At 45.2% G+C, this 12,029-nt stretch overlaps 1 protein-coding gene across 1 annotated transcript in view; it reads right to left on the reverse strand.

Annotated features, from left to right (window-relative positions):
• Positions 1 to 12,029, reverse strand: part of LOC144823759 (discoidin, CUB and LCCL domain-containing protein 1-like) — a 260,003-nt gene that overhangs the window by 55,297 nt on the left and 192,677 nt on the right. Inside the window, exons 9-10 of the mRNA XM_078682569.1 lie at positions 7,789 to 7,913; positions 6,766 to 6,934 (exon numbers count right to left, since the gene is read on the reverse strand). Of these exons, the coding sequence (XP_078538695.1) occupies positions 6,766 to 6,934; positions 7,789 to 7,913 (294 nt within the window). The remainder of the gene's footprint in view (positions 1 to 6,765; positions 6,935 to 7,788; positions 7,914 to 12,029) is intronic.

The following is a 12,029-nucleotide window of genomic DNA, read 5'->3' on the forward strand; positions in this document are numbered from 1 at the left end:
AGACTGACCCACGCTGAACTTTTGTTTCAAATTAGCGCAGAAAATTACCGAAACCCATTTTACAAGGAATCCACCTTGCCAACCATGTTCCCCTTCATCTTCACAGACAGGGAAACCTCCAGTAAGGCGCTATAACAATCTTCGTGAATGCAGTGGTTAAGCAAGTGAACGCACTGTGGAGACTTCAAACTGTATATAAATGCCGTTTATACCGGAAGGCTAGAGGCTCATGTTGCTTTCACTCGCTATAAGTTCATTGAAGCAGTGTCAATACACATCTGCGTAGGTGTAGAATCGCATCCCAAAGTGTGCTTGAAAGCAACGTGTGGCCCAGAATGAAAGTTATTATGTATACACGAGTACGCTCTACGGAAACACCACCTGCTATTTACAAAGTGCAGAGGAGTTAAATGGGTAAAATATGGCTGTGAAACAAACCCCACCTTTCAAATAAATGTAGCGCACATTAGACAGTAACCAGACGCAACGGGGTATGAGAAAACATGTTTTTCAAAAGAGTTTCACCCGATGGCGCCCATGTGATCACACGGAATCCACAACACACTACCTCTGAAGTTACAGCGCAGAACAGCGAAAAAATGATAGCAAGCGCTTCATTGAAAAGACCTCATTCTTCAAACTTCTGCCATTCTGGGTGAATCCTGACCCCGAGTATAGTAATGCCTACACCCCAGTGAGAATTAGGAGAAACATGATTTTATGTCCCTAGTCTTAGGTGAAGAGGCACCCCGCAAAAACATTTACCGCCCCTCCCACCAGCCAGGGCTCGGCTCCTCATTTTTGCAGCAACCTCAGATGAGCGAGGTGCCTCCCCCTCATGTGGCAGCTGGAGGCCTCACACCGCGAGCTGCATCTCTCCTGTAACGGTACAGCCCCCACTCCGGTGCGGCCCCTTAAACCACCGCGCGCTTTGGGACATGTTTAGACGGAATATTTTAAAGGTATTCTGTACATAATAGTTCGCTATGCGCCACATTCAGACGGAATATTTTAAAGTGTTCTGCACATATGAACCAGCTTTAGCCATAAAGATAACAGTTAGCAACGCAGTGCTCATCAACTTTGTTTAATGCCTCGCACCGCTGTGGGAAAGAGGAGCGTCCCCCACCTATGGCAGCTGGATGCCTCGCCCACCCCGCCACATTTCTTCCAGAAAGGCGCGGCCCCTTAAACTTAAAAAGACATGATTCATATATATGTAAACCGACACGCACTCCATGGGGGAGCGTGCTCTGCGAACCAGGCGTGGCCTCCACTCCGGCGCGTAAACCTTCATCCTACCAAGACATTATTTAATCATCTATGTCGACCAGAACTCCATAATTGAGCGCCGTGAGAATGAGGCGCGGCCCCGCCTATGGCAGCTGGATGACTCGCCTGCCGCACTGCAACTCTTCCAGCACGGAGCAGCCTCTTAAACTTCCAAAGTCATTTTTCATTTACATCTACCGACACGAACTCCACAGGGGAGCGCCGCTCTGTGAACCAGGCGTGTCCCCCGCATATGACTGCGAGACGCCTCGCACTGAGAGGTGCTCAATACAATTATTGTAAAGTAACCTCGATCTGAAAGAACGACTCGCACACAAACTCAGTCTAAAAAAAAAACAAGATCATTTTGGGATTCGGGGGCGGGATTCGGGGGCGTGTTTGCGTGTTTTTCGTGCTCTCCCCTTCCCATTGGCTGGAAGGTAAAATTCCAGCCAATGGGAAGAGAAGAGGGCGGGACTTACAAAAACACACAGAAACGCCCCCGAATCGCGTCAAGGCGGGCCCTGAACTCAGTGACGCTCCTCTCCTCCAATGGCTGGCCAGCATTTACGAGGCCAGCCAATGGAGAAGAGGGGCGTGTTCAGGCCCCCATACTACTAACAAAAGATTTCGGCTCCGCCCACCCACTGCTTACGCAGTGGGACGGTAGCCGAAACCTAAAAAGGTAAACATCAAGCTCCCCTCCCCCCGGAAGACAGTGCCTGACATTTTACCTCTGTATTTGAATGCACCGCAAACGTGAAAAGATAAGACCAAGATTTAAAGGCTTTTTTACAGACATCGAGTACTCTGAAGAATACAGTAAACAAGGGATGGTCCATGGGCGGAAAAAACTCAAGCTGGGGTGCCTAAAACAAATGAAGTCAGCAAATAGAAACCAAGCAAATGTGCGTTACAAACCACAAAACCAATGGTAAGCAATTGGCGGCATGCATGCCCAGGGAATCTTTCTGAATGCCCCCAAGATGTCTGTAGTGAACCAGACAGCTTCGCTGTTGGATGGGATTTGATCTAAAAAAAAGGGAGGGATGCTGGGGAAACACCCTGCTAAACAAGTATTCTTCAGTCAGTGCGAAGAGGAAAATGGCACAAGAAATTCTTCTGCTGAGCAGCACTGTCAGGGAGCGGAAATGTAATTACGTTAATGGTAATTACATTTAGTTAATTGCACTGACTAGCCCAGACAGAGGTCTTCAAATCAACTTTCTCAGCAGGGAAGCCTGTGTTTGGCAAAGCACACTGACTTCCCTGCTACGGAAGTTGCTTTGAAATCAGAAGTCTGGGCAATGTGTTTAACCTAATGCAGTTAGCATTACGTTTGATACATTGTCAGGCCACTCACGGTCCTTCTAAAAGAAAACTGGGTTTTTTTCTGCCCAAAGTGCAGCGATCTGCCAAAATGTCACTATGCGAGCAGAAAAAACTGGCATTTATTTAAAGCACTCAACCTTTTAGTCGAGTTTGCGCTATATTTTAAAAATGCAATAAGAGGTAAAAACAAAGCCTTAACATAAAGGAAGACAAATAACCACTTAATGGCTGATTGTACAAAGTGAAACCAGGAAACCTGGATAAACCATGGCTTCCCACTTAAAATGAAAGATCTTAGGAAAATATATTTCACCCAAAAACTTTTTTCTTCATTTTTGCACATGAAACCACTTTCAAACATGTGAGTTCAGACTACAAGTTTTATAAAACTATCACTTTTAATATGTACTTCTCAGTGCAGTTATATAATGTGCCATATTAATGTCAACACTTCCACTAGTTAAAGAAAGTGATGTATGTTGCATGATTTACATAGCTAATATTTTCATGGCTCGGCGTGGGCACAGGCTCTAAGATCTGAGCCACCCCCTTGACCCAGCATTTAGTAAGCTCCCTTTAGGGCCCACTTGGTGCTCCCTTACTTTAGCATAACTGCAAGTTTTAAGCCGCTTTTGCTTTCCAGAGCCACACATAACACGTTTATTTTGTGCCATTATATTATTTTAGAAATACGCTGTACATGTTATTATTCAGTTCTTTTTCTTGGGATTCATTCTGAACTTTCATACAAGGTTTCTGAACATGGTGCCCTGTTTTGCTATGATTGGTCATTGCAGAGGGACAGGTCATGGAACAGGTGCCCAACCTTGTGTAAACTGACTTTACACTTACAGTGCGGACCACCTAACTACAAAATACGAAGTATCGGGTCCAGTTGTAATCCCAAAGATCATTAATATATATTCCTGTGCTCACGTAGTGAGGGTAGGCTTAGACAAATATATCATTCGCCATGAAAGGGCTTTTCATTGTATACAGTTTGCTTGTAATGTTGATTAGTTTGCTCAGTTGTATATGTTTTCTGATCGCAGCATAGTTACTTCAAATTAGAGCACAATAGTTTCAATAAATAGTGTAAACTTTTCATCGTGTTTTTCTTTTTTTTGTTTATTATGAACATGCATGAGTGAGAAGCGAAAAGTGATTATCTTTTTCCACGGTTCCCTAGGGGACTAAAGAGTTGTGTTCTAGGTTGCCAATTCACCTGTTACTCTGGGAAGGCTAGGAGGGCAGGTGGGGCACTGTGTGCTAGTCGGATTTGGGTCCGTAGGTACTGATGTGGTATGGTGACTCAGTCCCTACATTCTGACGTCCTGTGATTCCAGGCACAGTCTGTATCCAAACAGAATCCCTGCAACAGGCTCTCCCGGTTAATTTGTTGGCTCGCCTACCTCTACTTCTTTGCACACTTCTCCACAGAATAGTAATTACAAGTGACATGTATGTGAACATTGATCGAGCAAAACTGCAGAGAGTCCAAGATTTGGATGAGCACAGTCTGAACACGTGTGATGATCCAGTGACAGGCTCTGTCAGAAACTTGTACTGACTTCACCCTCAACTCTAAGGTTCTCAATTGGGCCCAGTCATGAACAAACATTCACACCATGAATTCATCCATGCCACTCAGTTCTTATTCTGTGCGAACAACATACATGTTGCATGGCTTCTCCCCCTGCACTTGTAATGCTCTTCCATGTGTCCTTGATTTTATACTCCCTCGCCCACTACTTGTTGCTTTCCCAAATCTCTTGCTCCACTGTGCCACACCCGCTGTTTATTTCCCCAATTTTATTTAGTTTTTGAGGAAGTGGTGAGGCAGGAAATTGCTATTGGCTCCTGCACCTTAAAAAATAACAGGTCTTTTTCAGTATTTATAGTTTCTTTTTAAATTTACCAATTCACCTTGTATTAGCAGATTAAAAAAAGTCACCCACGTCATTTTATAAGTATGCATACATAATGATACATGCAAGGATACACATCAGAACAGCTTCCAGAATCCACAACAGCTTCAAGAATACTCCCAATGACCAACTCACCCCACCCCCTTCAGATCCCACCCCTCCAACTAACTACCTCAACTGCTGGAACCCAGTCACCATTGAAGACACCATTCGCCTCATGAACTCAATCCACTCTGGCTCACCTTCGGACCCCTGCCCCCACTACATCTTCAACAAAGCCGACTCCATCATCGCTCCCCAACTCCGCGATGTCATCAACTGCTCTTTCGACTCCGCCACCTTTCCAGAAATATGGAAACACGCCGAACTCAGCGCCCTTCTGAAAAAACCAACAGCAGACCCCTCAGATCTGAAAAACTACCGACCCATTTCCCTCCTCCCTTTCCCGGCCAAAGTCATCGAGAAAGCCGTCAATAGCCAACTAGCAGCCTTCCTTGAATCCAACAACTCCCTGGATCCCTCACAGAACGGCTTTCGAGCCAAACAGCACCGAAACCGCCCTCATTGCGGCGACCGACGACATCCAAGCACTCCTGGACAACGGTGAAACAGTGGCCCTCATTCTACTCGACCTCTCCGCCGCCTTCGACACTGTCTGTCACAACACCCTCATACAACGCCTCAACAACATCGGCATACAAGGAAAAGCCTTGGACTGGATCATCTCATTCCTAGCCGGGAGAACGCAGAGAGTCCGACTCCCCCCATTCCACTCAGAGCCCACCGAAGTCATCTGTGGCGTACCTCAAGGCTCCTCACTCAGTCCCACCCTCTTCAACGTCTACATGAGTCCCCTCGCCCCCATCGCACGCCAACACAACCTCAACATCATCTCCTACGCCGACGACACCCAGCTAATCCTTTCCCTCACCAAAGACCCCAACACCGCCAAAAACAACCTTCACGAAGGCATGAAAGAAGTAGCCGAATGGATGATACAGAGCCACTTAAAACTCAACTCAGACAAAACGGAGGTGCTCATCCTAGGATCCTCCCCCTCAGCTTTGGACGACTCCTGGTGGCCTTCCGCTTTGGGATCTGCACCCACACCCACAGACCATGCACGTAACCTTGGCTTCATTCTAGACTCCTCCCTCTCAATGTCCAGATAAGTTAACGCCGTATCGTCCTCCTGCTTCAACGTCCTTCGCATTCTCAAAAAGATCTTCCGCTGGATCCCCCTCGAAACTAGAAAGACTGTCACCCATGCACTGGTCACGAGTCGACTGGACTATGGCAACACACTCTACGCCGGAATTACAACAAAATTGCAGAAAAAGCTCCAGCGCATCCAAAACGCATCAGCGAGACTCATATTAGACATCCCGCGCCAAGAGCACATCACCGGTCACTTAAAAAACCTCCACTGGCTTCCCGTCAAAAAAAGAATTACTTTCCGCCTTCTTACCCACGCACACAAGGCCCTTTATAATCTAGGACCCGAATGCCTCAACACCCGACTGTCCTTCTACTATCCCACCCGCCAACTAAGATCATCCAACCAAGCCCTCGCCGCAGTCCCGCGCATCCGAAAAACCACCATGGGTGGCAGATCCTTCTCCTTCCTGGCTGCCAAGACCTGGAACTCACTCCCCACCCACCTCCGCCTTACTCAGAATCACATCTCCTTCAGAAAAGAACTGAAAACATGGCTATTCGATAAAAAGTAAACCCCTCCCTCCAGCGCCTTGAGACCCTCTGGGTGAGTAGTGCGCTTTATAAATGCATGAACTTGAACTTGAACCCATGGACGCACCTACGAAATGATGCAGCAACTGCGCAATCACACCTTTTAATCTTTTTCTGTTTTATTTTAGCTCGTGCTCAGAGCATCTTGCCAATGCTATACAGCATTGTGAAAAAGGTATTGGAAAAGCCTGTAGGTCCCAAAGGAGAGAACTATTGGCTTTACCAGTTCTGGTTTATTACTGCTGCCACTGATCATTGGGAGCACCCAACCCACTTAAATTCTGAAAAGTTGCTTTTTATTTTGTTCCATTTCAGGCAGATTTCAGTGAGGCTGTGGGAGCTCAGGAGGCTTCTGGGTGCCCAGTGAAACTCCAGAAAGTTATGGGAGATTCTGCTTCATACCAGGGAAACAATATGAAGTCTAAGTCCTACTCTTGCTCCTCGTATGTCAGAAGAATAAGCTCGGTCTACCGTGGACTCTCACCGTTAGGACGGGTACTGCGCGTACGAGTCGCCATGCAACCCAACACCTTCACCTTTAGGGCAGCTCGAATGTTCCAGCTTTGGGGGGCAATCCGTAGGTAACGGCTCACAATTGGAGGGATAAAGTTGTTTGAAGTGGCTTGTTGGCTGTCCGTGTTTCCCTCAAAGACCTGCAAGTGGAGTGGGCATACATAGGAGGGCATTAGAGGTTTGACTATGGCGACTTTTCAGACCGACCCATGACTGTGGCACATTCTGGGAATCCTATCCTGCAGCTTTATCAATAGTAGCAAATTATTATAACAATACAAACAATTCTAAAACACCCTTTGGGACAAAAATTATGTTGCCCCTCGGGACTCAGCCTGATCCTTTCTTGATGCTTACAGATGTTAAGAGCACCCAGCCTGTTGGAAAATTACCAATTATCCAGTACATCCCCCTCTGGCATGAATGCAACCGTATCACTTTGCCTTTCCCACAATTCACCGGTATTTGTAGATGTGAGATAAGTAGATCCTTTCCCCATCAACCCTTAGCCCCAACCCAGGAAGCCCTCTATATATACAAAAAAAATAACCAGCTATGTTCTGACCATACCCTTGACAGACCCAGAGTGCGCCTGCCTCAGTAAAACGGGGCTTCAGATGCTTATCGTACAACCATCTTGAAGCACCCAAAGTGCACCTAATACTTTACAACAAGAATAAAGTGTCCAGTTTCTCACCATCTCATTGAATTACCTACAATGCATGTTCCTCCATATAAATTGGATTAATTGGCCATTAACCCACCATTACCTTGACTTACTCACCATGCATCTGCCTCAGTAGGAATTGGATAAAATAACCAACCTCTTTCCCACTATGAATCTTTTTCTCACACAGAATGCATCTGCATTTGTACACATGGGGTATAGATTCAATTTTATCACCATCCACCTAGATTTCACAGAATGCATCTGCAATTGCAGAGATCTATGTTTAATTCCAGAGCACGCAATGCCCTGTCGGTTTCAGCTTACCTTCTCCTCAGTACCACTGCTCGGCTTGTACACTTTCCAGGTTTTTCCATCTCTGCTGGACAGAACCTTATAAGTCATAGTGTAGAAATTGTACCCACTGTCATGTGAACCCCTGGTCACGATCCCTGGTAAAGAATAATAAAGAGGGGTAAATACAAGGAAGAAAAGTGAGTGACAGTTTTATAGTTTCAGAATACGATGTGTTCCCAATTTAGCAATGGATTCATTCAAGCAGAGCAGCAGTCCAACTCCATTTGCCAAACAAATTGTATAGTAATTCCAATTGTATTGTGCTTACTATCCCTGACAAGGCGCCAAAGCCCTTTTTCAGCTAGTAACACGTTACTATGGAGACCCCATAGTTAGAAATGAGTACAGTGACTTATTAATATATATATTTGAGTAAAGCGAAGGAATGTGCTATTCAGACGAGATCCCTCACATACATTATTCTATTATTCATGTGGCAAAAGTTTGCTGATTTTAGTATTGTGGTCTGGACCAGAGTCTGGCCTTGTGTTGAAGCTACGGTTCTTTATGGAGAGGAGTTAGATTAGAATTCTATTAAAGTTAGGGGTTGCAGAATAAAGGTAGGAGGTAAGTGAGAGGATATTGCCACATTGTGAAGCGAATATTCAAAATTAGCACACAGGATTTGGGAGATGTACAGATTAAATAGATGATTTAAGGGGTTATTAGTAGATTGGTTCTGATCAAAGGGGCGACATACATAAAGTCAAACACACCCTTTTAACAAAAGATAATATATAGGATTGGAGCAGGTATGTTGACCGTAAGGGTTAGAGGGCATAAGAGAGGAAGTAATCTGAAGGAAAGATCATGTGGGGGGAGGAAGCTAGTAAAAAGGTATCTGGTGATTTATTTATATGAGGTTGAAGGTGGTTTGTCAGCGTTGAGAGTTGATGTGCTCCCTCGTGTGACATCCATGAAGTGTAGGGGCATCTCTCATTATGTAAGCTACTTGTTAAGTCGAGGGTTAGCGCGCATACGCTGTCTACAAAAACTGTTGTATTCAATAATCAACTTTCTTCGGTTCCCTCCTCCATTGCTCTTCTTTCCTGCCTCCTAAGCGGTTGGCACAGCTATACATTACTTCCTCTCAAGGCTAAGGAGCACCGGCCAAGTACGGTCTCCTTACACTTAGTTTCTTCATCTCTTCCTTTACAGAACTTTTTTTAAAATGTAGTTTTAGGCCCATTGCTGCTTCCGCCCTTGAAATGAAATTTGATTTGTAAAGCGCATGGCTGCCCTAGAGCGTCCCAGCGCTACCTGACTGATAACAGAAAACTCTAAGGATCTGGAATTTTTATGGGGTTTTAGGAAAAAGAAACGTTTTAAGTGATTTTCGAAATTTAAGATAAGAAGATTCATTCCGGATATATCCCTGGGGAGAGCGTTCCAGTTTTTTGCCGCATTTATAGAAAAGCGGCGGCCTCCTGTATGGGCCTTCCTCACTCTCGATTTTTTTTTACATTGCTGCCTTCTGCCTGTTGCAGATGGTTCTCATTTGCCCAGGTGTAATTTTTGCCCTTCCCCCAGTCACAGTTTGTTTTGATTACCCGTCCCTCCTTGTACTCTCTATTTTGGAACTACAGTAATGGTGCAAGTGCTTGCTTCTCACGGGCAGAGCTATGGCTGTGCCACTGACGCTCCTCTGATGTAGTCTGCAGTTCTCTCGCCAGGGAAGGGTCCACCACATAACCGCCCGCTCTTCATTGCAGACACCAGCTGCTTCGGTTACAGTGGCAACAACAGCCTGGCACCGGCACTGATGTGTTCCCGGTTCCTCCACATAGGGTGAGTGTATTTAATAATGCTCTTGTTGCTTTCACCTTCCGCTTATCACAGTTTGTTTTTCAACTTGTTGTCTTCTGCCTGCTGTCGCAGTTTGTTTTCATTGTGCCGCCCCTCCTTGCAGTCCCTTTAACCAGTGATGGTGTTGCTTAGTCCCAACTTTCACGCTATTGTCAAGCCTAGCTTGTTGGCAGACTTTATTTAGCTACTGAAGCTCGTGTTCTGTTTCTGCCTCACTAAGGCTGCCAATTAAGCTCCAGCTGCTGTCCTTACCACTACGCCTTCTCCTCAGCCCATCTGTAAGTATTTACAGTCCTGTGTGTTCTCACTGTCAAATGCTGCTTGTTCACGCTCAATCACTGCAACCCTCTTTGCTGCGAAATAACACGGCTTGCTTGGACACGGTGCCTCGAGGCTGTGGACAATTTAGGCGCATAACTCCTTTCACAATCACAACCATCACCTTGCTTACCACTGGCAAATGTTATTAAGTAACATATATGTAGCGCTTTCTGATCTTGATGTGGTGCTGAAGGGCTTTGCCATAGCACCACATTGTTACTTGCTTGCAGATTCTTTCATTCAAAAAGTGAGGCACATTAAGTGCGATGGCCAGCAACCGTGGGTACTATAGTAAGCAAGTATATAATATAAAATGTGGCAAAAGAGCTGCTTACACTAGGAAATAAATCTTTTTCACTTACATACCACATTGTGGGATTCTTACAACAGAAACATGATCTTATTATGTAATGTCTACTGTAATGTTTATACTTTGTACATATTTTGTTTCCTCGCTGTATTATGTCTGTGGGTCAAAATATGTCCCTCCCTTTTACAGGCACATTGTCATTTACAACACCAATAGCTCGAACTATCGCAAATGCGTGACCTATTGCATTGCTTTTTTTAAAAACATTTTTTTTATGGTCAACAAGAGGGCAACAAACTTGTCACAGTATTAGATCAATCAAGAAACAAACAAAAAAATAAAGAACACATGACTCAAGAGCTAAGAACAAACAAACGTACGCCATTTAGCAGAAAGGATCGCCAGAAGATTACAATTATCGATGTCTCAAATAATAGTATTCAAAAACCCCGGTTTCTAAAATTGAAATGCCCCCATATTGCATCTAATTTCATCAGAGAGCGAATACCCCATGCATTAGCCAAAGCTTTTTCCATTTCATACGTTTCCCTGACTAGCATCCACCAATCACTTATAGAAGGAGGTTTTGGACAAATCCATACCTGGGCAATTACCAGCCTAGCGGCGACCAGTAATATTGAACATAACCACGTAAGTCAATGATTTGTGTGCTTGTAACCCATCATAATTTCTGTAACCGTAACAGGCGAGTCTATCCACAGTTTCTGGGAGAATACTTGGCCTATCTTTTGAGAGTGTCTCTAATTCAGGAAAAGTTGCAAACATATGCATTATACTAGCCGCGTACAAACCACATCTGGGACATTTAGTCTGATCACCACCTAGCCCAAGCGGAGTCCATTTAGCTATTTTTTCTGGCATATGGTACAGCAAGCATATAGTACGGAATTGCTGTAGCCAAAGACTCACAAAATATACTGAGTCATCTATAGTGCTTAGTGCTTGTTCGATAGTGATAGATGTGATCCCCGTACCCAGAACCGTACTCCAACGCTCCGCCAGTTTTTCACAATCACTTTGTCTGAAGTTATTAAAGCACTTGTACATATGGCTTATCATAGATTGTGTCTTCTCCCCATGCAAGCAGTCCCAAATCTCAGAACTAGATATTTTTGTCAGGGCTAGATGAACAAGTTACTTACCTTCGGTAACGATATATCTGTAAGAAACAGTAGTTAGTATTAGATTCCTTACCTTAGAATATCCCCAGGCGTCGGTCTGGATCCGGAAACTTTTGCGTAGCAGTACCCCTGCGCGTCGGTAGGCGTCGTCTGCAGGCGTCCCCTGCGGCTCCGCGTCGTCGGCATCGTGCGCCGTGATGACGTCGCTGGAGTATATAGACGCCGCCTCCGCGCGCTGACGTCAGTTCTTTGCACACAGCTTTTCCGCGCCAGAACACGCAGAGCCATGTGAGAACCAACACTGGTGCCATGTGAAACTAGGGCCCTGAAAGGGATGTCCTTAACCCTAGGTATCAGTTCGCAGAACGGGGAGGATGGGTGGGGCGGTAAGGAATCTAATACTAACTACTGTTTCTTACAGATATATCGTTACCGAAGGTAAGTAACTTGTTCATCTGAAAGAAACAGGTTAGTATTAGATTCCTTACCTTAGAATAGATACCCCAGCAATACCAACCCCGGTGGTGGGTCTGCGAACCAATACAACCTACACCAGAAAATCCTGGAGGACCGAACGGCCAAAGAAGCCATCCCTCCGGACTTGACTGTCCAGGCAGTAGTGCCTCGCAAAG

Source organism: Lissotriton helveticus, chromosome 3_1 (genome assembly GCF_964261635.1).
Source record: "Lissotriton helveticus chromosome 3_1, aLisHel1.1, whole genome shotgun sequence".
Lineage (NCBI taxonomy): Eukaryota > Metazoa > Chordata > Amphibia > Caudata > Salamandridae > Lissotriton > Lissotriton helveticus.